The 27,711-nt window shown below is 50.1% G+C and overlaps 8 protein-coding genes across 11 annotated transcripts; 5 read left to right on the top strand and 3 right to left on the bottom strand.

Moving 5' to 3' along the window:
* Positions 1-1,632: 1,632 nt before the first annotated feature.
* Positions 1,633-4,862, top strand: LOC105701047. The gene is made up of 3 exons (XM_012427460.1): positions 1,633-2,514; positions 3,227-3,435; positions 3,523-4,862. The coding sequence occupies exons 1-3, from the start codon at positions 2,422-2,424 to the stop codon at positions 3,650-3,652; spliced, it is 432 nt and encodes a 143-aa protein (XP_012282883.1). The 5' UTR covers positions 1,633-2,421; the 3' UTR covers positions 3,653-4,862.
* A 478-nt stretch (positions 4,863-5,340) lies between these two features.
* LOC105701026 (ubiA prenyltransferase domain-containing protein 1 homolog) lies at positions 5,341-7,451 on the top strand. 2 transcript variants are annotated; one of them, XM_012427421.1, is made up of 2 exons: positions 5,341-5,584; positions 5,785-7,451. In XM_012427421.1, exon 2 carries the CDS (start codon positions 5,870-5,872, stop codon positions 6,872-6,874), a length of 1,005 nt encoding a protein of 334 aa, XP_012282844.1. In that variant the 5' UTR covers positions 5,341-5,584; positions 5,785-5,869; the 3' UTR covers positions 6,875-7,451. The 2 variants fall into 2 exon arrangements, with proteins under 2 accessions (XP_012282844.1, XP_012282845.1); XM_012427422.1 differs by lacking the exon at positions 5,341-5,584 and adding an exon at positions 5,593-5,700.
* A 50-nt stretch (positions 7,452-7,501) lies between these two features.
* Positions 7,502-9,038, bottom strand: LOC105701027. Its single transcript, XM_012427423.2, has 4 exons — positions 8,617-9,038; positions 8,394-8,520; positions 8,136-8,307; positions 7,502-8,038 (listed from the first exon to the last, which is right to left on the bottom strand). The coding sequence occupies exons 1-4, from the start codon at positions 8,722-8,724 to the stop codon at positions 7,792-7,794; spliced, it is 654 nt and encodes a 217-aa protein (XP_012282846.1). The 5' UTR covers positions 8,725-9,038; the 3' UTR covers positions 7,502-7,791.
* Positions 9,039-9,054: 16 nt separating this feature from the next.
* LOC105701028 lies at positions 9,055-10,636 on the top strand. The gene is made up of 2 exons (XM_012427424.2): positions 9,055-9,487; positions 9,592-10,636. Exons 1-2 carry the CDS (start codon positions 9,383-9,385, stop codon positions 10,063-10,065), a joined length of 579 nt encoding a protein of 192 aa, XP_012282847.1. The 5' UTR covers positions 9,055-9,382; the 3' UTR covers positions 10,066-10,636.
* A 536-nt stretch (positions 10,637-11,172) lies between these two features.
* LOC105700981 (chromodomain-helicase-DNA-binding protein Mi-2 homolog) lies at positions 11,173-23,012 on the top strand. 2 transcript variants are annotated; one of them, XM_012427350.2, is made up of 18 exons: positions 11,173-11,355; positions 14,467-14,558; positions 14,764-14,886; positions 15,007-15,297; positions 15,400-16,852; positions 16,958-17,127; positions 17,209-17,434; positions 17,523-17,986; positions 18,060-18,513; positions 18,587-19,213; positions 19,335-19,603; positions 19,682-19,773; positions 19,837-20,023; positions 20,100-20,363; positions 20,478-20,777; positions 20,857-21,104; positions 21,178-21,773; positions 21,836-23,012. In XM_012427350.2, the coding sequence occupies exons 1-18, from the start codon at positions 11,319-11,321 to the stop codon at positions 21,838-21,840; spliced, it is 5,898 nt and encodes a 1,965-aa protein (XP_012282773.1). In that variant the 5' UTR covers positions 11,173-11,318; the 3' UTR covers positions 21,841-23,012. The 2 variants fall into 2 exon arrangements, with proteins under 2 accessions (XP_012282773.1, XP_012282772.1); XM_012427349.2 differs by having other exon boundaries at positions 14,467-14,567.
* A 100-nt stretch (positions 23,013-23,112) lies between these two features.
* On the bottom strand, positions 23,113-23,782 carry LOC105700821 (prefoldin subunit 1). Its single transcript, XM_012427010.1, has one exon. The coding sequence runs from the start codon at positions 23,712-23,714 to the stop codon at positions 23,334-23,336; it is 381 nt and encodes a 126-aa protein (XP_012282433.1). The 5' UTR covers positions 23,715-23,782; the 3' UTR covers positions 23,113-23,333.
* A 129-nt stretch (positions 23,783-23,911) lies between these two features.
* On the top strand, positions 23,912-25,986 carry LOC105701070 (U11/U12 small nuclear ribonucleoprotein 48 kDa protein). The gene is made up of 6 exons (XM_012427492.2): positions 23,912-23,979; positions 24,151-24,381; positions 24,462-24,630; positions 24,720-24,782; positions 25,051-25,195; positions 25,261-25,986. The coding sequence occupies exons 2-6, from the start codon at positions 24,253-24,255 to the stop codon at positions 25,958-25,960; spliced, it is 1,206 nt and encodes a 401-aa protein (XP_012282915.1). The 5' UTR covers positions 23,912-23,979; positions 24,151-24,252; the 3' UTR covers positions 25,961-25,986.
* Positions 25,987-26,010: 24 nt separating this feature from the next.
* Positions 26,011-27,694, bottom strand: LOC105701071 (zinc metalloproteinase nas-14-like). 2 transcript variants are annotated; one of them, XM_012427493.1, is made up of 5 exons: positions 27,328-27,694; positions 27,086-27,238; positions 26,672-27,004; positions 26,453-26,589; positions 26,011-26,391 (listed from the first exon to the last, which is right to left on the bottom strand). In XM_012427493.1, exons 1-5 carry the CDS (start codon positions 27,473-27,475, stop codon positions 26,095-26,097), a joined length of 1,068 nt encoding a protein of 355 aa, XP_012282916.1. In that variant the 5' UTR covers positions 27,476-27,694; the 3' UTR covers positions 26,011-26,094. The 2 variants fall into 2 exon arrangements, with proteins under 2 accessions (XP_012282916.1, XP_012282917.1); XM_012427494.1 differs by lacking the exon at positions 26,672-27,004.
* Between the last annotated feature and the right edge of the window lie 17 nt (positions 27,695-27,711).

The following is a 27,711-nucleotide window of genomic DNA, read 5'->3' as shown; positions in this document are numbered from 1 at the left end:
CGCCCAACGGGGATGCCGCGACCGGCTCGCGTCATTGGACCAGATACGACGAGTCGATCGCGAAGAAATTTCGTTCCCAAGCCATTGAGAAATTTGAGGTGAAGCATCGGAAGATGGGCCGCCCCCTTCTTGCGAGGCAATATACCGATCTGCGTCACGAGTAGACTCGATTCCTCCGCGGTGCATTGCGCCATCTCGTGCGTATCCGAGGTGGAATTGTATTTGTAAAAGAGAGCAGAGGGCGACGAGGATCAATTGACATACTACGCAGTCGGTCCGATTCTTCCCGGAAGTAGATGATGCAATTCGGATCTTTCGAGGAGGGGTTATAGGTTATGTCGCGTCCAATATTGTATGCGAATGCGAGATGGGAAAGAATGTGGATGGCTGCGCCTCCCTCGGCTCTGTCATTCGTCTCCATTTGCCGGTTATAAATTACCTTCTCTCGCCCTCTCTTTCCCTCTAGATCTCGAAACGACCACAGCGAGTCGCCTCTTCGCCACGGCCGTTAATCGTTGATACGATTAGCTGGGAACCCCCGAATTGCCTAGGGAAAGGGTTAACGAATTCGTCCACGGAAACCGCCACGTGCGTCGCACGTGTGCCTCATGAATCGACACTCGAGACGGTGAGCGCAAGAGCGACGTCGCGACGCCGATAACCTAAGCTAAGGGTCCTCGTCTAGCGTCGTCGTCTCTTTGGGAAATAAGACCGGGAGAGGAACGCCATAAGTACCCGCCTTGGACCTTTGGAAAAGAAACGTCCTCGGTTCCCTGGAACACCTTGGACCTCGTTATCGGCAATTCTTCGGAAACGCCGCAGTTTCACCTTTTCAAGGAGGACGAGGGTTGCCGAAGAAGACAAGAGGACCATAAGCCTGTTTGGTTTTGGGGAGCGATCCCTTGACGCAGTTTTCGGCGAAGGAGAGCAACCCACGAAGTTCCGCGAACAAATTCCGTAACTTCGACCCTAAACCAATCCTCGCTTTTTGGATGGTCTACAAATGGAAAATCCAAAGGACTTCGGAGAAGGATGAAGAACCCTCGCTTGCAGCGGGCCACCCACGCGGTCACGAAGGTTTTAATAAACGATCCCCCGTTCTCCTTGCTTTCCCTGTCCAGGAATTTGCAAAGCCGGAGGGAGCCGAACTTCGAACCAGCGTTCACCTTCGACCAGGAAATTCGCAGACAGAAGATGGACGATCCTGTCATGGGGTGAGTTTCGGGAAGAGAGTCGGCATTACCTGGCCGGCGTCCTTCCGATCTCGGAAGACTCGTGCCATGGGTCACGTAGGGCTTGCGTTACTCAATGATCCCAAAAGGTCGGTCCAATGACCCTAACCGGCAGAACCGAGGCATCCGGCTCTCGGAGGCCGCGGTATGTCAAAAGCTGGAACACGTAAGGTGACGAGACGTCAGAGCAACGGGCCGACGCCATTGGTGGTCGTCAGGACGGGCCCCCGTTTATCCCGGCCCGGTGTAGGCCCGAGTCACTGACGACATCTTCCCGCTTATCTTCGTCGACGAACGAGATGCGCCGTGGGCGTATCTGGAATTTTTCATCGTCGACTTCTCTCGAACACCTCGACACGCGACGCGATAACGTTATCTTGGACGACCGACGAGGGGCTCGATACTCCCCCGAAATCGGTGACCAAGGAGGCTGACGTAACGTTCGCCCTAACGGGGTGCTCCTTCGTGGACCTCTCGCCCCTTCGGGCGCCAATTGGTCACTTTCCCATTCCCGTAGGGGGCGAGTGCAGCGAAAAGGGAGGCGAAGACCGGCACCGATTCCCCCATCCCTGTCTCCGTCTTGCGTCTCTCTCCTTCCAACGACTAGGCCGCGTCTTCCTCTTTCTCCCTTTCTCCGTCTCTCTCCGTCCTCGCGCGGCCAGCCCTGAAAAGAGAGAGGGCATTGCACAAAGTCGGCCGTCCCTCGGCCGGGCTCAGGCCGCGGCCCCTGCGCGGCGCAGCTTCCGAACCAATGAACCGCCGCCGTCAAATCGCAATTTAAGTTCGACTTATTACTCATTATTATAAGTTCTAGCTTAGCCGTCGCCCCCCACCGCGCCGCCGGGCCGGCTATATAAGCTCCCGCCGGCGCGAAAGCGTCCTCACTCCATAACGGCACCCGGTTTATGTATTAAGAGTCGAATCGCTACCCCGAGTGCACGATCGTCCAAACACGTGGTCGCGACCCTTGGGATGTAACCAGAGGTGACACCGGCGAACGTCAGTTTTCGAAGCTTCGTCCCTCGTCGGCATCCGCCACAGCCATCCACGCGTCGAACGGACCCCGCGCGGCATCGCTCAACCCTCGACCGCGGGACTTCTCTATCGGCCGTCGATTGGCGCCGCCTCCCGAGGACCTTGCTCCGTGAGACTTTTCGAGACCGACAGGCACGCTCCAGGTCAGCCGAGAATGTCACAGGGCATGCTCTTGGCCGTTCTCCTCGTTGCGCTGGCCCATTTTTGGCACGCCGCCGTCACCGACTCGGCCGCGGTCGGGTCCACGGTAAGTCGTCCGGACAGGATGGTACTCGGCCCTTCGGGGCTGGAAGTTAAGTTTCGTAGTCGTGGGTCGGATCGAGTCATTTTTCAATTTTCTTTTTATCCGACGCAATTTTGCGCCGTGAAACTCAAGATGTCAACGCGTCCCGGCTAATGGCACGTACAAAGTGTTATCGAGTCACGGGTTACGCGGTCCTTCCTGGAGATTGCCGTTCTCGTAATTCGAGCGGATTAATCCCAACCGTGGCGAGGCTGACGAGGGGAGATCGATTAATTAGCTCTTAACGATTCGGAGGGCGAATTCCTCGACGACCCCACAGTGCCGACAAATTGTATACTTTGGATAGGCCAGGGGTGATTCATTGGATCGAGACGTTAAAAAAAGGGGGCGGCCGCAAAAGATTTTCGTGTCTTGAAGTACCGTTCCGAAATCGCAATGCGTTCCTCGCGAAACGTATACTCGTTAATCTCACCGATAACGCAATTATCCCGGAGAAACGTGAGCTCCGTCTCGTGCGCGTCCTCGCCACTCGGCGGATATCACGGTCCGGGATAATTGGCCGACAATTAGGCACTAATTGCGACTTCTAATCGACTCGTAACTGCGCTAAGCATCTTCGGAACGATATTCCCTTTCATACTCGTGCATATGTCGCGAGCACGTTGTGGAGCGCCGAGTAACGTTGATTCTCGTTTTTCTACATGAATTTCCGAAGAACCTCGAGGAACTACCCTTTGAGATCCACCCGAGCAGCTTGAGGACGCAGCGGGACACCGAAAGCGCCGGGGAAAATGCGAGTGCCAACTCGAGTGGTCTCACCAAAGTGGGGGATGAAACCTCCAAACGCAACTGCGAGAACATGGCTTGTGGATGGGCCGTCTACCAGTCGATCACCAGACGGGTCGTATACTACATGAGGAACACGTAAGAACTGTCCCTGAAATAAAAGGATTCTCTTAAGTTAGGCACGATTTGGCAGTCTTTACCTGCTTCTGTTCTCCGCTTGCACAGGTGTCAATGCCCTGACAAGAGTTACAAGTGCGTGCGCATAGACGACGACCTGTCCGCCAACGCATATGTCTATCGATGCCGTCAAAACAGCACATTGGCCGACCTGGAGGCCTCCGAAGATTCCAATTGAGAGGGTCTCGGCGACTTTCCATCCCTTTCCCTGGTCCTCTCCCGTTTTGCTCCTCTCTTCTCCCCGAAGAGTCCCAAAGTCTCCGCTCCGTGTTCGCCCGAGTCCTGCCGGTCTCTCGCCCTTCCGCGTTAAGAGAGTCGAAAAACGGGAAAGCGTCTCGCCGGATCTCGATGGGATCCTATTATTTTTTTTTTTCTTCTGGATCGAAATCGCGCAGACTGGCCCCCGTTCCCGCGGTATAACTTAAAAAATAGCCAGGTATTAAGCGACGGAGCATCGAAAATGGCCAAGTCTCGGGGGCTTGGAAGGCGCAGTCGTTTAAAAGCGGATCTTAGGTGGTGCCACTTTCAATGTATCGAGTGGGATCTGTCCGGCGGACCAGTTCGGGATTTCACGGCGGGTTTTAAAATAGATACTCGAAGCAGCGGGGACGCGCGGTCGTCTTAACAGCCGAAGCGTCTTCGAGGATGATTTATCCCGCGGGTTTACGAGACCCGGCGAGTGGACCACCCTGGGTAGCGAATAAAACGGGCCTCGATTCGGGCGAGACGATTTCCCTACTCTTTCCGGAGTCGTCTGGGAAGGTTCGCGGCGTTGTGGCTCGCAGCCTCGGAGAGGCGCCGACCGCCAGTAACCAGGAAGTCTCGGTAGTATTTGATTAGGTTCGTTTCTCATCGAGATCCACCGCCGTCTTCATTCCCTTTACCTTTCGCACCAGTTCATGTACTTAAGAGCAGAATCGTAGCGGAATAACGTGCCATGATATGTACCCCATACACGCCACACACCCATGCGTACACTCTTTTGGAAGATATATAATTCATTATTTATGGCTTTGCATAGAGATTTTAACGGTTCAAAAGGGCACTCGCCCTGCAGAGAAGTTTCGCGTTCCGCTCCGAATGCTGAGAATTATACGTCTTTTTCTAAGGCTGGCTCTGATCCATACTTCCTAATACTACCTGAGTAATGGAATCTAACAGATTGTAGCTCCATTTAGTCGATAAGAAATATGCGTCGCGGTCGTTGATCGCACGCCGTAGACTTTAGATAAAACTAACACGTAGTAATTTGTAATCAAATGTATTTGTATACAGTATTGCGCTTAACGACGGACTATGTAAAAAAGAAAAAAAAGAGAGAGAGAATTTATCTCGCTGTCACCACACGCTGAACGAGAAATAAAGGTATTTTCCAGCTAAAACTCTTATTGACTGTTGGAAATCGTTTCTTTTTTAAATACCTAACGTTTGATACACGCGACGGACGTGCGTTGCTCGGATTATATACGTTCGAGGAAACAAAAAGATCTCGGGCCACGTTTATAAATAAGGTTCCAAGAACCGTTACGTTAAGTCGAGATGCAATTTTGGAATTGAGCCCACTGTGAACTGCCCGTTTGCAAAATAAATTCACATGCGCCGAAAAAAGAAATGTAACCGTGTCGGGACGTGTTTATTAATATTCATGAAATAAAACATATCTTTCCTGGGACTCGAAGGTTACAAAAGAAGAGCGTACTTTCAGATCGGATTTCTGGAAAATGTAGCTCCCGCGCATTTTCGAATCTCGATACTTACCCTCCGAGATTGGTATTTAGCACGGAATAGAAATGATTTCCAAAGTCGATAAGAAATCTACCTCAGCTTCGTGGTACCGTTCAGGCACACAGGTGGCACCAGCGACGCGAAGTTCGGAGGCAGATAGCGCCACGTGCGGGTCACTTAACACACGTCACCAGTGTGTTCGAGCTCGAATTACGATATTTGAGTTAATTCTCCTGAAATAATGACTTTCGCGTGAGAAACGGGGGTGCTCGTAATTAGAGAGAACGTCGCGTCTCCAGGAATGTGCCCCGCGTCCGCGTCACCGGCCCAGATACTATGGAGGTCGTCCTAACCTAACTTTCCCTTTTCACCGAACCAGTCGGAGGTAACTGTTCCTTCTATCAGTAGAATTAAATGCTATCTTTCAAGTGAGTTACATCAAGATAGCATGTTCTGCATGTGAAGTCGAAATAATTACATTTCGATTAAATTTAAGTTCGAGTGAGTGATACCTCAAGGTTAAAAAAATTATTTTAGGAGTTTGCATCGTGCATAATTATTCATACAAATGTTCCTCCTTTTCAGCCCCACAGCAGAAGTCGAGAAAGAAATGTTACAATTGGATGTAACTTTGACATCAGTAGTTTGATGCTAATCTAGTTCTTGAAACATGATGTCAAACGGTATCCCGAGCTCTACCAGAGAGGCCACGGTGAGTCCACCAGCCAACAGTGGTGGCTGTGCCCCTATGCCGTCGTCGTCATCAACCCTGGACTCACCATTCATGAAGTTATCTTCGTACTTCTTAGCGGCACGGCCATGGTCGCTAAGTGCATCTCTAGTACCGACTCTCTTGGGCTCAGCCTTGGCATGCCGCTTGACAGGCCTCGCAGGCTTCAGTTGGATCTCATTGGTCTTAACGATATGTACCGTTGGATGTGTTCACGGTGCGGGCAATTTAGTAAACACTTATTTTGATTATATAAAGGGTGTCGATAGTCGAAAAAGCGATGACAGAATTCTGGTGGATCAGCTGCTCTCCAAGGATGAGGTGGTAACGTTCGGTGCCCTCTTGTATGCCCTTGGATGTTTAGGCTTCATCCTACTGACAATGATCTCACCGGCAAAGATGGAGCATCTGGCACTGGTGTACTTTGGTGGCTTGTCATCATCTTTCCTCTATACCGGAGGTATTGGATTGAAGTACATTGCATTGGGTGACGTACTGATTCTGGTAATCTTTGGACCCATTTCGGTTCTTTTTGCATTCATGGCGCAAACTGGCTACATAGAGTGGGGTACTATGTATTATGCCATACCACTGGCTCTAAATACCGAAGCGATTCTACATAGCAACAACACTCGTGACTCGGAGAGCGATAAGAGGGTAGGCATCATTACCTTGGCCATCCTCATTGGACATACCGCATCGCATGTTTTGTACGCTTTCTTACTATTCGCACCATACATCATCCTTGTAGTGCTCGCCCTGAGGTACTCGGTGTGGTTTCTTCTGCCAGTTGTGACTTTACCGGTGGCCTTTAGAATAGAGAAACAATTCAGAAGCCCTCAAATGATTCAGAGCGTGCCGAAGCAAACTGCTAGGCTGAACATGTGTTTGGGAATTTTGTATGTAGTCGCCTGTATCAAGGCTGAGCCACTTCCATATCTCTAATTCTGGAGAGTCATCCATTTGGAGCCTCCCTTTTATGAGCACCGAAGTGCGTTGGAGAAGCTTGTGGCAGTTAGCAGCTCCTGGCAGTTGACTTGGACTGCTTGACTTATGACTGATCTGTCTGCTGTTTTTTATCTAAACACTGCTGTCAATCCTAATGCCGGTGATGTACGCAGAGAAGGCATGACACAACTGCAAAGAGAGTCGGCATTAGAGCTGTCTCGAAGACACGACTACTTCCATTTTCTACGCTCGGCTCGTGGAATTTGAATTTTCATTGTAAGCACCCCTGAAGCGCATCAAGTCTGAATAAACAAGAAGCCTAATTTGACAATATATTCGAAGACCAGGTCGACATCTTGTAGTATTTATCAGTTCTACATCTGCATTCATGTTACAAAAATCCATTAAGCATACAATTACATGTATTGTAAATAACACTATTTCTCAGAATCTTATGTTATTTTGTAAAATTCAGTGGCAAAGTTTTACTGTCGCGGTGGGTCCGAAGGCTTACGTTATCGGTATATATACATTATATCGATGTGTTTATTTTAATAAAATTAATTTATTACTACTCACCGTGGTGAATCTCGAATATAGATGATAACTATTAAACAGGCAATCTTGTGATCAATGTTTTATTACAAAACATTTTTACATGAAAACAAAGACAATCTCCCGTTTCATTATAAAAATATAAAATAAAATATTTCGCTTTCATATATGTATCTATAGAAAATAGTTTGGTTAACGCTGTGTTGAAGAAATGTTTAAATACTCTCCGTTAATTATTAATTATTTAGAAGAATCATTTTGATAATCAAAAGTATGTCTTTTGTACTATCTAACTAAAGCAGGAACTGAAGCTTAATGTTTTACGCTACTCTATTTAGCGTAAACATTGGAAAGTGCTATTATTTTCGATTTTGTTCCTTGCCGCTAATGGGTGCGCCTCTTCCAATAGCAGCAAACATGTGAAGTTTTTTATTAATGCCTCGGGGCTTGCCTCGGGGCTTGCCTCGTCCGATCCCTACAAGGCTGATCATTGATTCCATGTCATCAATTGTAGAAACTTCATCCTCAGCCCGTAATAGTGCTTCACTGTAACCACGTGGGGTTCTGAGAGATTCATCGAGTTGCACTTCCTTGCAGTTCTTAGAGCTAAAATAAATATAAGACGTAACTGAAATTTCTGAACAATTGTAACAATGATCATTTTCTGTAAAGTATATAATATAAGGAGTGTTACGACAGTAACCTTAAAGGTTCTTCAAATGTGATCGGTTTTATAAAATTGTCAATCGATGTGTCAACACTTGCATTACATGGCCAATTTCCATGAGAGTCTACCTCCCAAGTCTCATCGGTGTCTGCTATGCTCTCCATTTCAGATGGAACATAAGTCTTAATGGATCCCTGCTTTGGTGTGCCTAATAAAATACAAGAACATACATTGATATCAAGTTTGAATTAATATAATACATTCGAAAAATTACCGAAGAGATCGTTACAGTACTTTGATACAAATAAGGGTCCAAGAATGTTCTCATTGGACACGTCTTGATATGGTTCTCCATATCTGCCTTGAAGAGTCTATGAGTAGCATTGTACGGACATATCTCTTTATAATTCTCAGGGAAATTCTGCATAAGAAAACATGTATTGCAAATTTTATCCCATTATAAATACCGTCTAAATTTTAATTTTAATTGTTGAAACAGTAAGAGTACTTGACCTACCCTCTCGCATTTCACGATATGCTTTTGAATTCGAGATCTAACAATTCGGTGACTCCTATCATAGGGGCAAATGATAATGGGATCGTCTAAATCATAAGATCCGAACATTCTAATACCTTTGTCAAGTGAACCTTTAAAATTCAAAAATCAATGAATACAGTTTGGTCGCTTCCTTTCTGTAAATACCTCGACAATCGACAACAAAGAAATCAACAGAAGCCGGTACACTCTTTATAGTGCTTTTGTTTGAATTTCTCCCAGAACAAAAAATAGGGCTAAGTTTTTAACCATAACCTAAAGGAGACGAGAGTGGTCACGTCAATTTAAACGTGTGCATAGACATCTGTAGGAGTTTCGCGGGAACACGTTCAAATTTCCCGCACAGGACGAGCTAACCTACCATACCGTGGTCCTTATTGACTTTGGCGGAACCTCGGAAATCAGGCGCCATTTTGGATCTGTCAAAAGTGACTGTTTTGTGTATTGACGTCCCGCGGCCGATTCCGGAGTTCCGTTCTATCCGATCGACGCGGTCGCGATAGGAAAAAGATCGCAGAGGGAGCGTTGCACCCGACGGGTCGAGGATGAGCCTGCCGCGGGAGCTCCGATCTCCCGGGGGACTCGGGCGCGTCGGAAAACGAGTATTGTAGCAATTTAAGCAGGGCTTGGCTGAGACGTTCCCCGACATGAAGAGCCGAGCAATGATCGACGCTTTTTGAGGCGTCGGCCTTTCTATTGCTCTCGTCGATCTCGAAAAGAGACAACCATGGCTACAAGCGTGGATGAATCCGACCCGGACGAGCACGGCAGGCCTGCTTCTCCAAAAAGACCTCGCAGGCTGCTCATCGAGGTCGAAGACTCTTTTCGACTGGTAATCTCTGTTTATTATGCACCTCGCACATTTGCAACCAGTGTATTCCCCTTTACGTTACAACTATGTCAGAATAATTCACGTAATCTTTTATTAACACTTAGGAGCAGCAACCGCCAGAGAAGGAAGCACCCGTCGAGGCGGAAGTTGACCCAGAATTCAATGAGAACGAGAGACTGGAAAGGGAGGAACTGAAAAGATGGCAAGCCCTTCAAGACGCGAGAGCGTTTGTGGACAATGCGGTAAATCGTATTCTGGAGAGACACATCATGTCGCAGCCAACTGCATTCAGAGGAAGCGAGATGGAGGACACGGCGGTGACGATGGCAATTAGAAACCATGGTTTGGTTCAGTCGACGGGGTTGGTGTCTCAAACCTCTCGTCCCATCTGTAAAAACGGATCTAATGGAATCTGTAACTGTGGAGGACCTCCGGTAACACTGTGCTTCTATCCGACAAATTATGGCCAGAGTGTTTCCGAAACTGGCCCATCAAGTAACCAGCAGGAGGACTTCCTGGAGTGTGCCATCATCGAAGCTATTAGAAAGAAGGGTCTGAGTGCGCTTGGTGACGACTAAGGTTAGCCCCAGGGTCTCTGTCCTTTGGGATCGTCTCATCTCACCGTTGCTCGTCGCTATGTTTCATAATGTAACTTCCTCGGATGTAAAAGAGAGGCTAGCCAGTGTACATTACCTTTTGATCGGCCACCACTTGTCTCGAGTATTTTTCAAAGAAAAGACTAGCAGAGGTGGCCACTCGTGCCCTGCTGTACCGCGATCTATGGTGTCGAGAATGACACGAGTCGAGTAACTAAGTCGCTGGCTTAACAAAGCAACGGAGAGCTATTTCTAATTATTCCATAAATATCCGCTTTGTTCTAGCGGTCGCTAGAATCGTGTATGGTTCCTATGCATCGTCGTTTGCTGGAACCAGGATTTTAAATCGATAAGTATCACGAAATGCTTATTGATTTAAATCGGAGAATTAATCCTGATTATCAGTATGACAATGTATCGAGTGAAGTTTAGGGTTCCTAAACTATTACTATAAAAAGAAAAAATATATATTATATCCTCATGTATGCATATTCGATGACTAATTGTGTGATCAATATTATTCACAAATATAAATAAACGAGGATAGCGAACATTCGGAGAAGAAACCATTGGATGCTGTCGGACCTATAAAATTCTGTGGTTTTAATTTTTTTTACTTTATTTTTTTTCAGCTCCGATATATATAAAATTGCATGTAGCCTTTTGCATTGGCTGCCTGCAACCAATCAAAGCTCGAGCTTCCAATTCCTAGGATTAACAGGAAATCCGTATGTGACGCCGGGAAGAACTTTTCTCCCGGCATCATATGTGCCCTCCCTCTCCATCTTGCACAAGAGAAGGCGGAGACCGTTGCTTTCTTTCTCTACGAAAATAGCATCCTTCTCTCTTGCTCCGTCTTGCTTCCCGTAAGAGCAAGAGAGATAGCGTGGTCTCCCGATTTCCAAGATGGCCGCCTGCTCTATGCGGGCTGCAGGATCCCATGCCCCGCCCGGAGAATTCGCGGCCGTTGATTGGTCCGGGAGCGCTCGCTCCAGGGGAAATGACCAATCACGGGGACGCGCGCGCCCCTCCCGGCGATCGTGGCCGTAGCGACGGTACGGCGTGTCGGCAGAGTCTCCGGAGCGGCGAGTCCGGCCGCGCGTTCCAAGCGAGTGTGCGCGTCCTTCTTTGATGTCGTATCTCGGCGCCGTTTACGCGCACGGCCCCCGAGTACACGCGAGTGACCCCCGCGCATAGAGAGGACGAACGAGCAGGAGCCGCGACGGCCACCGAGGATGGCGTCCGACGACGAGGTCGAAGAGAGCTACGCGGGTAAGTGCCGCCGCGAGGACGCGCGCTTTTCGTAGCATGGCTGCCATGTCAATCAAGGCGTCCTAGGATGTTAGACGCGCGGTGAGGCGAGAGACGCCTCCGAGAATCCGAGATATCCATTTAATTGCAACCCCAGGTCCTTTTCCGGTCCTCTCGGATACCTCTCTCGGTGCCGGCGGACCCGGCGACTCCTTCGGAAATCCTCGGAAAATTTCGCGCCGTAGAGCGTGCTTCGAGACTTCACCGGCTGCACTCGCGACCCCCCTCTCCGCTCTTCCCGCTTCGAAGGTTTTCTCGGCTCCTGGGGACCTGCCTTTTCTTTTCGTTCCTTTGCTTCTCATTCTTCTTCTTCTTCTTCTTAACCTTAATTGAGCCTATTTTTTGCTTTACTTTAACTGCCCATGTTTGAGGTTGGAAGATCCGTGCGGGATTTTTTTTCTCTTTAAGCATCTACTATTATTTAATTGGCATTCATTTTCTGATTTTATTACTTTTTGTTTATTTTTAGAGGACCTAGCAAGAGGTTGGAGAAGCTAAGATTTGCATCGGATGTTATTTTGTGACTTGACAGTTCTGTCAATGGGATCATTTGAATCGTGTTAAGGGATTATCGGTAATTTCCATGGATTTTTGGCAATGATTCGAATCCTGGTGATCCTAGTACTGGTAGTTAACTCAATATTCAAATGACAATTATATCCTTTGGATAATGTAACGTTCCTTGCTTCTCCATTAAATCTTGACCTGGAAATGGGCAAGCACTAGATCGCTATGTGAAGAATATTTTGTAAGTTACATCCTGCGAGAAAGTGCAATTTTATTGTCTTTGAGGATCGACGATCGGTGTTGTAGTTTCTTGCAGTTCTACGTAGGTTCTGTATTTTATTTTCATGCATTGTATTTTTTTTCCCCTGTTTATTTGATTCTCGGAAATTTTCGGAAATGATTCGCTAAAGGAAGTTAATAGGATAGCGATCTCTTGCTACTCGTCGAGAGGTTAGGTCAGAGAACTTTTCGCTGATTTTGTAGGTATCGATATATCTGAAGGAGAGGAATGAATGAAAAAAGAGGATGATGGGGCAAAATGCATTACGTACGTCCCAAGCGAGGTTAGGAATCGGCAGATTTCGGAGGTAGGGTTAGAGAGATTTCCCCGGGAGATGGAAGTTGCCGTGGAGAAGTTTAGAGCGGGACGGAGCTATCGGCGGGGCCGCGCGTCAGAGTGAGAGGAGGCGCGACGGGCGAAGACGAATGGTGCGTGCCCTTTTGAGAGAAAATGGCCGCGACACTCACGCGGCATTCTCGTGCAAACAGGTGGCGGTCAATTCGATTTGAAAGCCCGAACTGGCCCCACGGTTGGCTCGGTTTATCATCGCCGAATCCATTCGACATGAGCCTCCCTCAAGTTTGCTGCGCTTTTAAAAAAAAGGCGATTCAAAAGTCTCGAGGCGGTTTAAGAAATAGTCGCCATGACGTATCGCCCGGCGGTCCGTTCCTTGCGCTCCGATTGGTCCATCCCCCTGGATCCTTCCGCTGTCCGCGCTTCTCGATACCCCCTTCATTTCCTCTTCATTCTTGAAAAACTGTAAATTCGAATCACTCTCGGACTTACGAAAGCGAGAAACTCGGATTACAATTTCTATGTAGCTCCTTTTTTTTTTTTTTTTTTTTTTCTAGGAGCAAGAGGGAAATACGCGAAATTTTCGTCCTTTAAAATATTCCCGTTAGGGCGAGCGCATGGACAAATTATTAAACATGCGCGCCCATCTCGAGTATTTGCGGGCCCGGGGGAGAGGGCATTGATTAAAAATCAATATTAGAATTTCAAGCCCGGCCGGACCGAGTCATTCCGCGAATGTGTGGTTTGAGGGCGGCAGGCGGAGGGAGGGAAAAAAGAATTGCAGCGAGATAAAAAGAGTTTTCAGCGGATGCACCGGGTACCGCCTGCGCGTGTGCGCGCGCCGATCCGTACACGGATCGGGCACACGCACGTGGGACCGCGCGGCTTTCTTTTTCCCTCTCGCGAGCGCACTCACCTGGGAGAGACAAAGACCTTGGGCTCGGCGGCGCGCCAATGAGACCACCCGTCAAGATGGCGCCGCCGGTTGCCCTTACACCGTTGCACTTATTCCTGGGTCGGTGTCTCTCGTTAGCTGTCATGGCATGAAATATGGAACGGCAAGAAATGACGCTACTTTCATTTTTTTTTTTTCCATATTCCATTACGAAATAAAAATTGTTTCCCTCTATATACTTACGTACGACATATGTAAATGCATACGTAGGAAGTTCTATTCGTGAGATTCAAAATTGGGTTTTATTCGGAATTTATTTATCGAGGCCTTGGCTCCTCCGTGAAATTCGTCTACATTTTATTTTAGGCTTTTGTATCGGTTTTAGGGGGTGGAAACCTTGGCGAGCCGAAGGGCTGCCAAGGGATTACAAGAGAGTGCACGAGGAACGCTAATTATAGCTCTCGTATTGATTTCCGCCGATGTATGAATTATTCGGCATTCACTCCGCAATAATCGCCAGGAGGATGAATTTCCCGAAATTTCCTGAGCTCTCGAGCGTTCCGCTTTCTTCCTCTGTTTAAGTTGGTCTCACTTTAGCCGAGTCCGGGATTACTCTCTTTCGTCCATGCATTCATATGTTCGAAGGGTTCGGAGGGGAGAAATGCTAATTCCGGCATTCGGTATTGATTTCTGTAAATGTGCCGAATTATCTGTTTTTACGCAGAGAGGGGGGCCGTTAAAAATGTGACGCCCTCTTATTTTTTTTTGCGTTTTTAATTGAACGATCGTTAAAAAATTGCTGACCTCGATATTATCATCATGAGGTTATAATGGAAGTGCTGATTTTTTTTGTTAAGGTTTTTCATATATAATTTCGGATTAACGTCCGGGATCATCCGCATCTCGCTGGGTTCCCATTTCTCCCTTTCCCTCACCCTTTTATTTTGCCAGACATGGAGAGGGTTTATTGATTTCCCGAGCCGGATGTGAATTGTTGCTCTCGCACCTGCGGTTTTGTATCGCGGCCCTGGGCGGATCGAGTTTTCACCTTTGACAAGGATTTTTTTTTCAATTAACGCTCAATCTTTCTTCGCAGGTGAGGACGACCCAGAGGAGGCCGGAGCTCCTGTGGCGAACGTAGGTCAACAGGTGGACGGTTCTTCCGAAGCGGAAGAGTCGCAGAGATTGGTACGATTGGTATTGACGAATTAATACTACCATCGGTTCCCTCCGATATCACGATCGTTTTCAAATCAATCAGTGGATTAATAAGACTCGAGACCACTTTGAGTATATTTTATTATCGATAACGGACAAAGCAAGGAGGTCAGGTGAATTTTCCGATTTTCGTAGCCCTCGATGCCGTTTCCTCAATTTTTCTATCGATCCACAGGAGGAGGATGACGATTACGAGCCCGAGGAGAGGAAGAAGAAGAAAGGGAAAAAGCGAAAAGCTCGCAGCGAGGACAAGAAGGGGAAGAAGAAAAAGAAGAAGAAAAAATCCGACTCCGGGGACGTGAGTATGCGAAACATTGGTTTCTCTCCGAGGAATTCGCTCTTTGCTTCGTTCTCGGGAAGATCGATATGACGTCTTCGGTGGCGAGACTCGAAGGGGAAAAAAAAAATGAAATTTTAGGAGAGCGACTATGGCGGCGGCGAGGTCGGCGAGGGCGGAGGGGACGACAGCGATTACGCGAGCAACCGAAAAAGCCGGAAATCGTCCTCGAGGAAGTCCTCGGGCCATGGCGCCGCGACGCCCCAGAGTCAGGAGCCCACCACCGGGATGCCGACCATAGAGGAAGTCTGCAGCACCTTCGGGCTGACCGACGTCCAGATCGAATATTCCGACGCCGATTTTCAGAACCTTACGACGTACAAGCTGTTCCAGCAGCACGTCAGACCTCTCCTGGCCAAGGAGAACCCCAAGGTGTGCACCTCGATTCCTCTTGAATTTTTTTTTTTCACCCGTTATAAATTATTTTTCTAAATTACTTCAAGGATGTATTTACAAGAGGTACGGATGTTGCAGGTTCCGATGTCGAAGCTGATGATGCTGGTGGCCGCGAAGTGGAGGGATTTCTCCGAGCTGAACCCCCACACGCAACCAGAGGCCGAGATGTCCTCGGGGAACGTGGACGACGACGGCAGGGGCTCCAGGGCGAACCGAGGTGGACCCGTCCTCGAGGTCGAGGACGATGAAGACGACGACGAGGACAGCGATCGGAAACGCAAGTCCAGGGGCTCCAGGGCGAAAAAAGGGAAGAAGGCCTCGAAGGTGCCCACCCTGAAGATCAAACTGAGCAAGAGGAGACGAGGCAGCTCGGACGAGGAAGCCGAGGGGAGCGGCGTCGGCTCCGACAGGGATTCGGACATGGAGTTCGAGCAGATGCTGGCCGACGCCGAGCAGGTACCCGGAGGCGAGGGCAGCACCAAGGGAATCGAGGAGAGCCCCGTGGAGCCCCCCGCCGAGCCCGTCGTTCGACGGAAGGCCAAGACCAAGATCGGGAACAAGACGAAGAAGAAAAAGAAAACGAAGACCACCTCCAAGTTCCCCGACGGCGAGGAGGGCCTTCAGACCGACCACCAGGACTACTGCGAGGTGTGCCAGCAAGGAGGGGAGATCATCCTCTGCGACACCTGTCCCAGGGCGTATCACCTGGTGTGCCTGGAGCCCGAGCTGGAGGAGACTCCAGAGGGGAAGTGGAGCTGCCCTCACTGCGAGGGAGAAGGAGCTGCCGAGGACGACGACGAGCACATGGAGTTCTGCAGGGTCTGCAAGGACGGTGGCGAACTCCTTTGCTGCGACAGCTGTACCAGTGCTTATCACACGCACTGTCTGAATCCTCCCTTGTCGGAGATACCCGACGGCGATTGGAAGTGTCCCAGGTGTTCCTGTCCCCCTCTCCAGGGAAAGGTCGCCAAGATATTGACCTGGAGGTGGAAGGAGTGCTCCGACGGACCTTCCGAGGAGCCCTCGACGAGCAAGGCCGCGCCCAAACAGCGAAAGAGTCGCGAATTCTTCGTCAAGTGGGCCGACATGTCCTACTGGCACTGCGACTGGATCACCGAGCTGCAGCTCGACGTGTTCCACCCCCTCATGTTTAGGAACTACTCGCGCAAGTACGACATGGACGAGCCTCCGAAGCTGGAGGAGCCTCTCGACGAAAGCGACACCCGCGTCAAGAGGCTCAAGGAACAGGACGGAGCTACCAACCGCGACGAGTACAACCTCGAGGAGAGGTTCTACCGATACGGCGTGCGTCCCGAGTGGTTGGTTGTCCACCGCGTTATCAATCACAGATTGCAACGCGACGGCAGAGCCACCTACCTGGTCAAGTGGAGGGAGTTGGGCTATGACCAGGCCACCTGGGAGGACGAGCACGAGGACATCCCTGGATTAAAGCAGGCCATCGAGTACTATCTCGACCTGCGGGCCGCGAACTGCAGCAGCGACGGGACCACCTCTCGGAAGGGCAAAAAAGGTACTTCGCTCAGTTTATCCTGCTTCCATTAAAAAAAAAAAAAAAATTGAGACATCGATTGTCCCAGGGTTCCGAGTATTGTAATCTCCTCTTTTTCCTCTTCAGGAAAAGGGAAGAAGTCCAAGACCCGGGAGATCATCGACGACGAGGAGAGAACGCCGAAGAGGTACACGCCGCCCCCGGACAAGCCCACGACGGACCTGAAGAAGAAGTACGAGAGGCAGCCGGATTATCTAGACCAAACCGGGATGCAGCTACATCCTTATCAATTGGAGGTGCGCTCTCTATTTTCTTCCACTTTATTTTTTTTTACTCGAAGATGTTGAATTAACCTCGTACGTAATTTTGACTCACAGGGTCTCAACTGGTTGAGATACTCCTGGGGTCAGGGCATCGACACCATCCTGGCCGACGAGATGGGTCTTGGTAAGACCATCCAGACCATCACCTTCCTCTATTCCCTGTACAAAGAGGGCCACTGCAAGGGGCCCTTCCTCGTCTCGGTTCCCCTCTCGACGATCATCAACTGGGAGCGAGAATTCGAGACTTGGGCCCCGGACTTCTACTGCGTCACGTATGTCGGTCGGTATACCTATTTTTCGAGGTGTATTCTCGGGTATACGATAAAATCGCTCCTGGCCGAAGTGTAGAATTTTTTAATACGTTTCAGGCGACAAGGACAGTCGCATAGTGATCCGCGAGAACGAGCTGTCGTTCGAGGAGGGCGCGGTGAGAGGTGGACGAGCCTCGAAGATCCGCTCCTCGCAGATCAAGTTCAACGTCCTGCTGACGAGCTACGAGCTCATCTCCATCGACTCGGCCTGTCTGGGCTCGATAGACTGGGCGGTCCTCGTCGTGGACGAGGCCCACCGGCTCAAGTCGAACCAGTCCAAGTTCTTCCGACTCCTGGCCTCGTACAACATCGCCTACAAGCTCCTCCTGACCGGGACGCCTCTCCAGAACAACCTGGAGGAGCTGTTCCACCTGCTCAACTTCCTCTGCAGAGACAAATTTAACGACCTCGCGGCTTTCCAGAACGAGTTCGCCGACATCTCGAAGGAGGAGCAGGTGAAGAAGCTCCACGAGATGCTGGGGCCTCACATGCTGAGGAGGCTGAAGGCCGACGTGCTGAAGGTTAGTTCCGTCTCGAGGAGCATCTCGACCACGATCGCGACCCCTTGCTCATCCGACTCGCTCTTTCCCTCAGAACATGCCCAGCAAATCCGAGTTCATCGTCAGGGTGGAGCTGTCGCCAATGCAGAAGAAGTACTACAAGTACATCCTGACGAGGAACTTCGAGGCGCTCAACCCGAAGGGCGGCGGCCAGCAGGTCTCTCTGCTGAACATCATGATGGACCTGAAGAAGTGCTGCAACCATCCCTATCTGTTCCCGGCGGCCTCGCAAGAGGCGCCCACGGGGCCCAACGGGAACTACGAGACCTCCGCGTTGATCAAGGCCGCCGGCAAGCTCGTCCTCCTCAGCAAGATGCTCAAGAAGCTCAGGGACGACGGGCACCGCGTGCTCATCTTCTCCCAGATGACGAAGATGCTCGACATCCTCGAGGACTACCTCGAAGGCGAGGGGTACAAGTACGAAAGGATCGACGGGAACATCACCGGCACGCAACGGCAAGAGGCTATAGATAGGTTCAATGCTCCCGGTAAGTGTCTCCTTCTCGAGGACGTTGTTTAAGTTCCTGCGGCTTGATCGGAGGTTTTCCTTTCCCTTGTCAGGAGCGCAGCAGTTCGTCTTCTTGCTGTCGACGCGCGCCGGAGGATTAGGTATCAATTTGGCGACCGCGGACACTGTGATAATCTACGACTCCGACTGGAACCCGCACAACGACATTCAGGCCTTCAGCAGGGCCCACAGGATCGGCCAGGCGAACAAGGTCATGATCTACCGGTTCGTCACCCGTAACTCGGTGGAGGAGAGAGTCACCCAGGTCGCGAAGCGCAAGATGATGCTGACCCATTTGGTCGTACGACCCGGAATGGGGGGAAAGGGGGCCAACTTCAGCAAGCAGGAGCTGGACGACATCCTTCGATTCGGTACGGAGGAGCTCTTCAAGGAGGAGGAGGGCAAAGAGGACGAAGCCATCCACTACGACGACAAAGCCGTAGCGGAACTCCTGGACCGAAGCAAGGAGGGCATCGAGCAGAAGGAGAACTGGGCCAACGAATACTTAAGCTCCTTCAAGGTCGCCTCCTACGTGACGAAGGAAGGCGAGACGGAGGAGGAAGCCGATACGGAAATCATCAAGCAGGAGGCGGAGAACACCGACCCCGCGTACTGGATCAAGCTGCTTAGGCACCACTACGAACAGCAGCAGGAGGATATTGCCAGGACTCTGGGGAAAGGTTCGTAACCTCCTTCTCCCTTGTAACGATTATTTCTCATCCGTCCAAAAAAAATCATGTCGGCGACGCATCGGAAGAGAAAAGTCTCTCGGTAGGTCTGAATATTTTCTTGTCGCCCCAGGTAAACGCGTCAGGAAACAGGTCAATTACAACGATGGAGGAGTCACCGGAGACCAGGGAGCCAGGGACGATCAGCCCTGGCAGGAGAACCTGTCGGACTACAACAGCGACTTCAGCGCTCCGAGTGACGACGACAAGGAGGACGACGATTTCGACGAGAAGGGCGACGGAGACCTCCTGTCGCGTAGAAGCAGACGTCGACTGGAGAGACGGGACGAAAAGGACAGGCCGCTTCCTGCTCTTCTTGCCAGGGTTAACGGAAACATCGAAGTTAGTGATAAAAAATATCCCTCCTTTTATTCGGGTGATCTCCAGGACGCGATTGAATATTTAACCGGGGCATTTTAGGTACTTGGATTTAACGCGAGACAACGAAAGGCCTTCCTCAATGCCATCATGCGTTACGGAATGCCACCGCAGGACGCCTTTAATTCTCAGTGGTAGGTTGATCATTTTTTTGCAAAAGGTATACATTTTTTCTAACTGAATTTTTATTTCTTCAGGTTGGTCAGGGACTTGAGGGGGAAGTCGGAAAAGAACTTCAAGGCGTACGTCTCGTTGTTCATGAGACACCTGTGCGAGCCCGGAGCCGACAATGCCGAGACCTTCGCGGATGGGGTGCCCCGAGAGGGTCTCAGTCGACAGCACGTCCTCACGAGGATCGGAGTGATGAGTCTCATCAGGAAGAAGGTACCTTACCGCTGCGGAAACGGTTACATAAAATGCAACGTAAACGACGATTAATTAACGATCGATCATTTTATAGGTTCAGGAGTTTGAGCACATAAATGGATACTACTCGATGCCTGAAATGATTCGCAAGCCCGTCGAACCGGTCAAAGTGGAGGGAGTCGGTGACGCGGCAACCGGGACGAGCAGCACCAGTGCCACGCCGGCCACTTCGAATGCTCCGAGCCCCAGTCCTGCTGCCACTCCGACCCCCACTCCGTTGAACAGTGCAAGCGAAGGAATCAAATCGGTCGGTGACACCGATGGCAAGGAATCCAGGGACGATGCGAAGGACAAAGAGGTAAGTGGTCCACGACGTGCCTTGATCCCCGTTTCCCCCCCAAACTAGAGAACATCTCTAGAACCAGGAAACGCTGTCGGGCGCCGAATAATTTTTTTTTTAAACTTCTTTCAGATGATAGATGGAAAGGACTCGAAAGAGGACCAGAAAGAGTCGAAGGAGGAGGACGAGTCGAGCCATCTGGACAAGGACAGAGAAAAGGAAGAGATCAAGAAGGAAGAAATGATGGAGGTCGACCCGGATCCCGCCGACAAGGAGAAAGAAAGGGAAAAGGAGAAACCCGAGGCGAAGGAGGAGAAGCCCCTCGTGAAGTTGGACGAGAAGATGGAGAGCAGCGAGGGGAAGCCGAAGTCGGAGCCCGAGGAGGACGTCGTCATTGTCAAGGACGACGAAGAGGAGGTCGAAAAGAAGGACGTGGGTATCCCGGCAGTCCCCGACGCCCCGTTTTCCGTTCCAGCTCGCAATTTTTGAACGCGTAAAATCTCTTCTCCAGGACAAGGAAGCCAAGGAGAAGGAGGTGAAGGAGTGCGAGGCCGAGGTGATGAAGCCGAAGCGCAAGTTCATGTTCAACATCGCCGATGGCGGCTTCACGGAGCTCCACACTCTCTGGCAGAACGAGGAAAAAGCCGCGGTACCCGGAAGGGAGTACGAAATCTGGCATCGAAGGCACGACTACTGGCTCCTGGCCGGCATCGTTACCCACGGATACGGACGTTGGCAGGACATTCAAAACGACATCCGGTAAGCGGGGGTCTCTCCCTTCCAGCGATACCGGACACCTCGTTATGGACGATTAACGAATCTCTCTCCTCAGGTTCGCCATCATCAACGAGCCCTTCAAGATGGACGTGGGGAAGGGCAACTTCCTCGAGATAAAGAACAAGTTCCTGGCGCGGCGGTTCAAGCTCCTGGAGCAGGCGCTAGTGATCGAGGAGCAGCTGCGCAGGGCGGCGTACCTGAACCTGACCCAGGACCCGAACCACCCGGCGATGAGCCTGAACGCGAGGTTCGCCGAGGTCGAGTGCCTGGCCGAGTCGCACCAGCACCTGAGCAAGGAGAGCCTCTCCGGCAACAAGCCGGCGAACGCCGTCCTCCACAAGGTGCTGAACCAGCTCGAGGAGCTGCTCTCGGACATGAAGTCGGACGTGAGCAGACTGCCGGCCACCCTGGCACGCATCCCGCCGGTGGCGCAGCGGTTGCAGATGTCGGAGCGATCGATCCTGAGCCGACTGGCCGCGACCGCGCCCGGTGGAGGCGCCGCCCAGTCCGGCCAGGCCGCCCTCCTCGCCCAGCAGTTCCCCGCTGGGTTTTCCAGCGGCCAGCTGCCCGCCACCTTCGCCGGGGCCGCCAACTTCGGCAACTTCCGGCCTCAGTACTCGGTGCCTGGCCAGCCGCCCCAGGGGTTTACCGGTGAGTCCTCCAAATTTTTCGGAGAGAGTTTCGGTTTTAAAACGGCGCTATCCTCTTTTCAGCTTAAACGCGCGAGCTGGCTGACGAGACAGTTCGACAGGACTCGGGAGAGGCGAAGGACTCTCCCCGGACCGGACCAGGAAGGACAGTCGGGCGGGGTCTGCGCTCCAGGCCTCGTTCGCTCGACTCACCCCCGGGATTGCCGAGCGCCGAAGCGTCGACGACCTCCAAGAATTCCTAGACAGGGATCCGACGGTTCTGTATTTATTGCGACGTACGTGTGTGTGTACAGTTTCGGTGCCGGGCGTCACTTCTCGGGCCCGTCGGCGAGGCCGAGTCGAAGTTTTCAGGTTATGACGCGGTCGCCTGCAAGAGGCCCGGGTTCGAGTTGGAGGTTAGGTTGCGAAGAAAGGGAGGGGGCGCGCCACTCGATGACCGACGCCTGGTGCGCGACGAAGTTACGTCTTACTTAACCTAATTTAAGCCCTTGACGCGCCCGCGCTATTAATTTATTCGTAAGAGTCTCCCCAGCAATAATATCCTCCGACGCAGGCACGAGACCGGAGGCTTCGGCGGGCTACGCGCGATCGTAAGGTCGGTGGGTTGCTTCGCAGCGAAGCCGGATTTTAGCAGCGAGCCAGGGCTCTGCGTCCGGGAGAATTCGTTCGATGTGCTACGAACACTGCTCGATGTAGAGGTCTCGAGGAGAGGTCGGGCATGCCGGTGGTAGAGCGTACATTGATTGTATTACTCGTTTAAAGACCTTTTAAGTAGAGTAACGGTGATGCCCGATGGGTGTAAGGGGATCGACGATCGTAAACTATGCAGTGAACCTCTTCGACCTCCCTTGTTTTCCAGTCGACTCCTAGAGATCCTTCGCATCGGATAGTGGTATCATCGAGAGTCGAGGAACACTGCGTGAGAGGTGCGACGTGCGTGTGCGAGTGCGAGTGCGTAAGAATTCTCTCGGTCTTTTTTACTCAATTTTCACGAGACAAGAAGGGACATTGGATATACTTTCTTTTTCCGATCGACAGATGTGCCGAGACACCTCGGCAGTTGGTTAGATTTTTAGGAGCGTAGGTTTAGGATGTCGGTTAAGGAATTAAATGAGGATAATTGAGTGACAGTGAGAGAGAAAGCGCCGCGAGTTTCATGGAAAGTAAGTAGCACCACTCGGAATGGTTTGTTGTATGTAACATTCCTGTCTGTGGAATAAATTAATAATTACAAGGTGCACAAAGAGGTAAGGACTCTCCATTGGATTTGTTCCGACCGTTACCGCTGTCAAATCCTTTCCCTTCGCATTCCTGGATGGGCTGGGTTAATAACTTAAATGTTTCAAATGAATTTTAAATTTTATAGTTACAACTTTAATTTACTCGATACAATTCTTAAATCTGAATATTTCCTTTCGATTAAACATACCGTTCTCAAATAGAAGTTGTCTTACGCTTTTAACAAAGTCAATGAAGAGCGTTGAAATTAAATAGCGATGGTGAGAAATTTTCTTATTTCCCATGAAGCACGCACGTAAAAAATGACCTGGAGGAGGATCCATTAGCCAGAGGCTTCCTTGCTCTGCCGTTGTTGGACCATCTCTCGGAGATGGTTTTCGCTGTCCTTCAAGCTCTGTTGTAAAAACGTCTTGCTGTTTTCCAGCGTGGTGATCTTCTTCTCCGCGTTAGCCACCCGTTTCTCGAGCTCTTCCTTAATATTATCGATGTCGTCGAGCAGAAACATTCTGCCGACCGATTCGTATAGTCTGGTGTTAGGAGGAAGTGTGGTTACCTCCTTGACGGTGAGCTTCGCTCGCTTCATCGTTCGTTGCAGGGAGTCAATCTGCAGATCCGTTAATGTTTGTTTCTGCGAGGTGTCTATAAGCTTCCTCTGAAGCTCCGCAAACGCCTTTTTTAACTCTTCGTCAGGTTCTCTCGCCATTTTCGAATTTATCCAAAATTATCCGGAGCTTTGTTACCTTTTTCGACTTTCCCCTGGTTACATTTCCAAGGAACAGAAGTGGTCTGACTTCGACCAATCAGCAGCGAATTTCCGTTGGATCCGAAGGGTTCTGCTCGCCCATTGGTCCGTCGGCGGTAATCGCATGGACTCTCCTCCGATCTTAATTGTCAACGCGCTAACGTTCTACAAATGCGTTTTGTTCGTGGTTGAAATTAAAAAATTATAAATGTTCTTCGTCTTGAACGTGAGTTTACAATTTTGCGATACATTTGCTATAATTATTAAAGAAACATTTCAATTTATAAATTTTTACTCGTGTTTTATAGGAGCATATTTTTTCAATGTATAATGGTAGCGTCTCTAAGTTAGGTTAAGTGTCAGCACACCGTAATATAATTTTGGCGTAATTTTTCAGTGTTGGCTTTGACTGCTGGACTTCAGTTACCTTTAGTCACTGCAGTGGAATTTAAATTATCTCTCGGATTGTTGAGGTTTGAGATAATTAATTTTTATTATCATGGAAAATACATCCGAAGCACGAGAAAGAGAGCTGCAGGATTTAGATAGCTTCGTGGAGCATTCAGAGAAAGATTTACTTGAAATCATCCATGCTTTAGGATGGACAAAGGAGAGTATTTTCAACAAGGTGAGCAGAATTTATTGTTTATAATGTTTATGATTTCTTAAGTCGATACCACAGTTGCTCATTACTTTTGTTTTTTGTAGACATCAGATTTTATCAATTGTCCATTCAATGATTCACATCGGATGACAGAAAATTCATTTGAACGACATTTGGAGGCATGTCAATGGAAAGCTGAGGGTTACAACGAACAGGACATCCCATTGTCTATTGTAAACAGTTCGTCGAATTCGTCAGCTGCTATTATGTTTGGTAACTAAGAAATCATCGATGTGATTAAATTCATTTGTAATACAAAAATTCACACGGGATCAATGATAACATTTCCTTGTTTTTATTAGACGAACAATTGCAAGACGATGTACTTGCCGCGGCCAAAATCCAAAATCCAGCTATGAAAGTAGGTCAGTATCGATACGTCGATAGAAGATCTTAAGGCTTCTATCACGTGTTAAACTATTTGATTTTTTCCAGAAGTTTATGAATGTTATTCTTGGCATGGACTCGCTATATCCTTTTTCATATCCTTTGCTAAATTTATATTCATTCGTTGCTCTTGATAAATGCCTAGTAGATACATATGCCAAGTCTATTGGCGAGTACAATTGTCACTCGCCAAATATATTTCTTTACACATCAAAGAGAACAATTGACAATAACGATGCTCGATAGGTGTGGGCGACCGATTAATTCCCCGCACGTCAGATAGACTTGTAGCGGATTTTACGTCCGACGAGCGCAAGGCACTGTACGACCACGTCATTGCGAACACCGTCAAGCCTGACATCGGCGATGACATAGCTGATATCAACAGATTGTGAGTACATAAAATTAATTCAAATATTTACTCGAGATCTGACAATCCCTAATTAATCGTTACAGAAAAAGTGATGGAGAGCCTAAGAAAATGTCATTCCTGGAGCTCCTTGCCCAGGAACGTAACCTGAAACGACGGAGGGCAAAACACAGAGGAGTCCACACGAACAAAAAATCCCATGTAGAGATTCTCCGGGAAGTCATCGAACAGCAAATGGAACTGTACGCGGAGTACCTCTCCGATCAGCAGGGTCTGTGTTCTTCGGTGAAACTAGAAGTCGACTCGGCGTCAAATAACAACGAGAATCTCGGAAAATGGTCCAGCACGAAGAGCGAAACCCAGAATGCGGAGAACTTCCCTCTCAAAGGTGGCACTTCCTGGGCCCAAGAGAGAGACGTTTCCTGCCCCAGAGAATGGAACGGCCGACGTCCTCCCGATTTTCAGGACGGACACGAGAGCCACAAGGTACGCAGGAAGAGGGACCACGACTTCGACCGAGATCCTTGGCGAGACTACGAAAAAAGTAGGCACGGACATCGAGAGAGAGAAAGAGATCATCGGGGGGAAGAGAGACGGTCCTCGGGGAAACGAAGAGAGGAATCGGAACGAAGGCACGAGTCCTCGCATCGGAAGTCGCACAAAAAAGAGAAGCACCGGTCAGGGGACGAATCGACGAGGGAGAGCTCTCACAAGTCACACCATGAAAGACGTAAACGCTCCCACCACGACGAGGAAAGGAAGAGGAAGCGACGACCGACGCCGTGAATCCACCTCCGAAGGAAAATCTGGGAAATAACGAACACTCGCCGAGGAAATAATTATTTACGCGCATCTAATCTTCGTCCGTCTTCGCGATACACTATCTGTTAACAACTACATTTCCGTTCAACTCGAGGCACCTAGTAGTCGTTCGAAATGCGCTCTCGCCGGAAGTGTCGACGAGAGTCGAAGTCGTCGAAATCCGGACTCCCGTAGTTCTTGAACGCGTCCTTGTAGTCTTTCAAGTGCTTGAACGACTGCAGCTTGTACAGCTTCGAGACGTTGAAACTCAGGAGCTGCAGGACATCCGGATGACCGTGACCCAGAGCCATGTAGAGATTATCGGCGTTGAAGGTCTTGCACTCGTAGGAGATCAAGAGCTTCTCTATGTCGTAGAACGACAGGTGGATCCTCTGCCCGATCCTCGCGTTCTTCCTCTGGAACAAGAACCGACCAAAATCAGTTCTCCCACCCCGAATTCGCCCTCGGGATTTTTACCAGCGGTATTAGCGTCGGCGATGACTTGTTTACGGAGAACGCGGTCATCGGGTAGTGCATGATGCTATCGTAGTCGTAGGGCAGCCCGAAGGTATTGGCCTCGGTCTCTGCCAGGACCCTGAAGTTGAAGGCGTCCCCTGAAAAAATAAACGAGTAAAAATAAAATAAAAGGTAGTAGGCTAGTTCTTTCGGTATCCGAAGCCCGGATTCGCGCGGTACCCTTTTTAATGTTCTCCCAGACGACTTTGACGTGCCGGTCCCGGTCTGACCTCATGTGCTCGTGATAGACCCCGAGAGTGTGCAGGAACTCGTGGACGGCGTGTCCCCTGGTCCTGAAACACCTGTCGACCTCCAGGTTGAGGTAGGTCGGCTTCCAGGGGGAACGTCCCAGGTCCGACCAGCACCCCTTCTCGTGGCCTGTAATATTTACCCAGGAGTGCCCAGGGAACCTGCCTCTTGCGTCAGGTCGTACCCTTTCGAACTTGATGCAGGTTCTGCGCTCGATCTCCTCCATCGCGTCCTCGAGAACTGCCAGGGCGGACGGCGCGCTCGCTGCGGAACCGTTTTCTCCTGTACCTTTTCACTCGCACTCGTTGCTAGCAACCCCAGGTCATAATTAATTTTAAAGCTCACCGATGGACTCGTGCACGTGGTACTTCACCACCCCGTTCGGCCAGAGCAGCTTCTCCCTCCTCGTGACGGTCTTCCTGGACGCAGGGGCCAGCTCGATGTCGCCCTCCTGCCTACCGGCTTCCTCGGGGTTGTCGTACTGCGACCAGGCGTCCACTAGAAAAATATAGAAATTAAATTGACGACGCTTATGCTTGTAAATAATTCAACGACGATTGCCATTCAACCGGATCGAAGAAGCTCACGTTTATATCCGATCCCCTGGTAATTTCCTGTGACCGTTTCCTGCGTCGAGACGGACCCGTAGACGTTCCCATCGAGCGGCGCGACGCAGCAGCAGAAAAGGACCCACAAGGTCGTCCTCGAGTAGCCAGCGCCTTTCGTTTCCGTCATACCCTTTTTCTTTAGATCGCAGAAGCCACCTCGCCTCGGGAAAGCACACTCGTCGACGTCCACAATGAGACTCGACGCCCAACGCCGATCGGCCTGCCAGGGGTACGTCGACACTTAACGAGCCGTTGCCCATAACTTCTCCTTATCGCCGCCTCCACCGAGTCGAGGATCCTCGTGGCTCGGCTTTTTTCTTTAAACCGCGACTATTCACCGGCTACGGAAAATCCTCGACTTGG

Source organism: Orussus abietinus, unplaced genomic scaffold, assembly GCF_000612105.2.
Source record: "Orussus abietinus isolate OABI.00-Male unplaced genomic scaffold, Oabi_2.0 scaffold9, whole genome shotgun sequence".
In the NCBI taxonomy this organism is placed as follows: Eukaryota; Metazoa; Arthropoda; class Insecta; order Hymenoptera; family Orussidae; genus Orussus; species Orussus abietinus.
The sequence above is the reverse complement of the archived record's forward strand: the minus strand, read 5'-3'. Positions and strand labels throughout refer to the sequence as shown.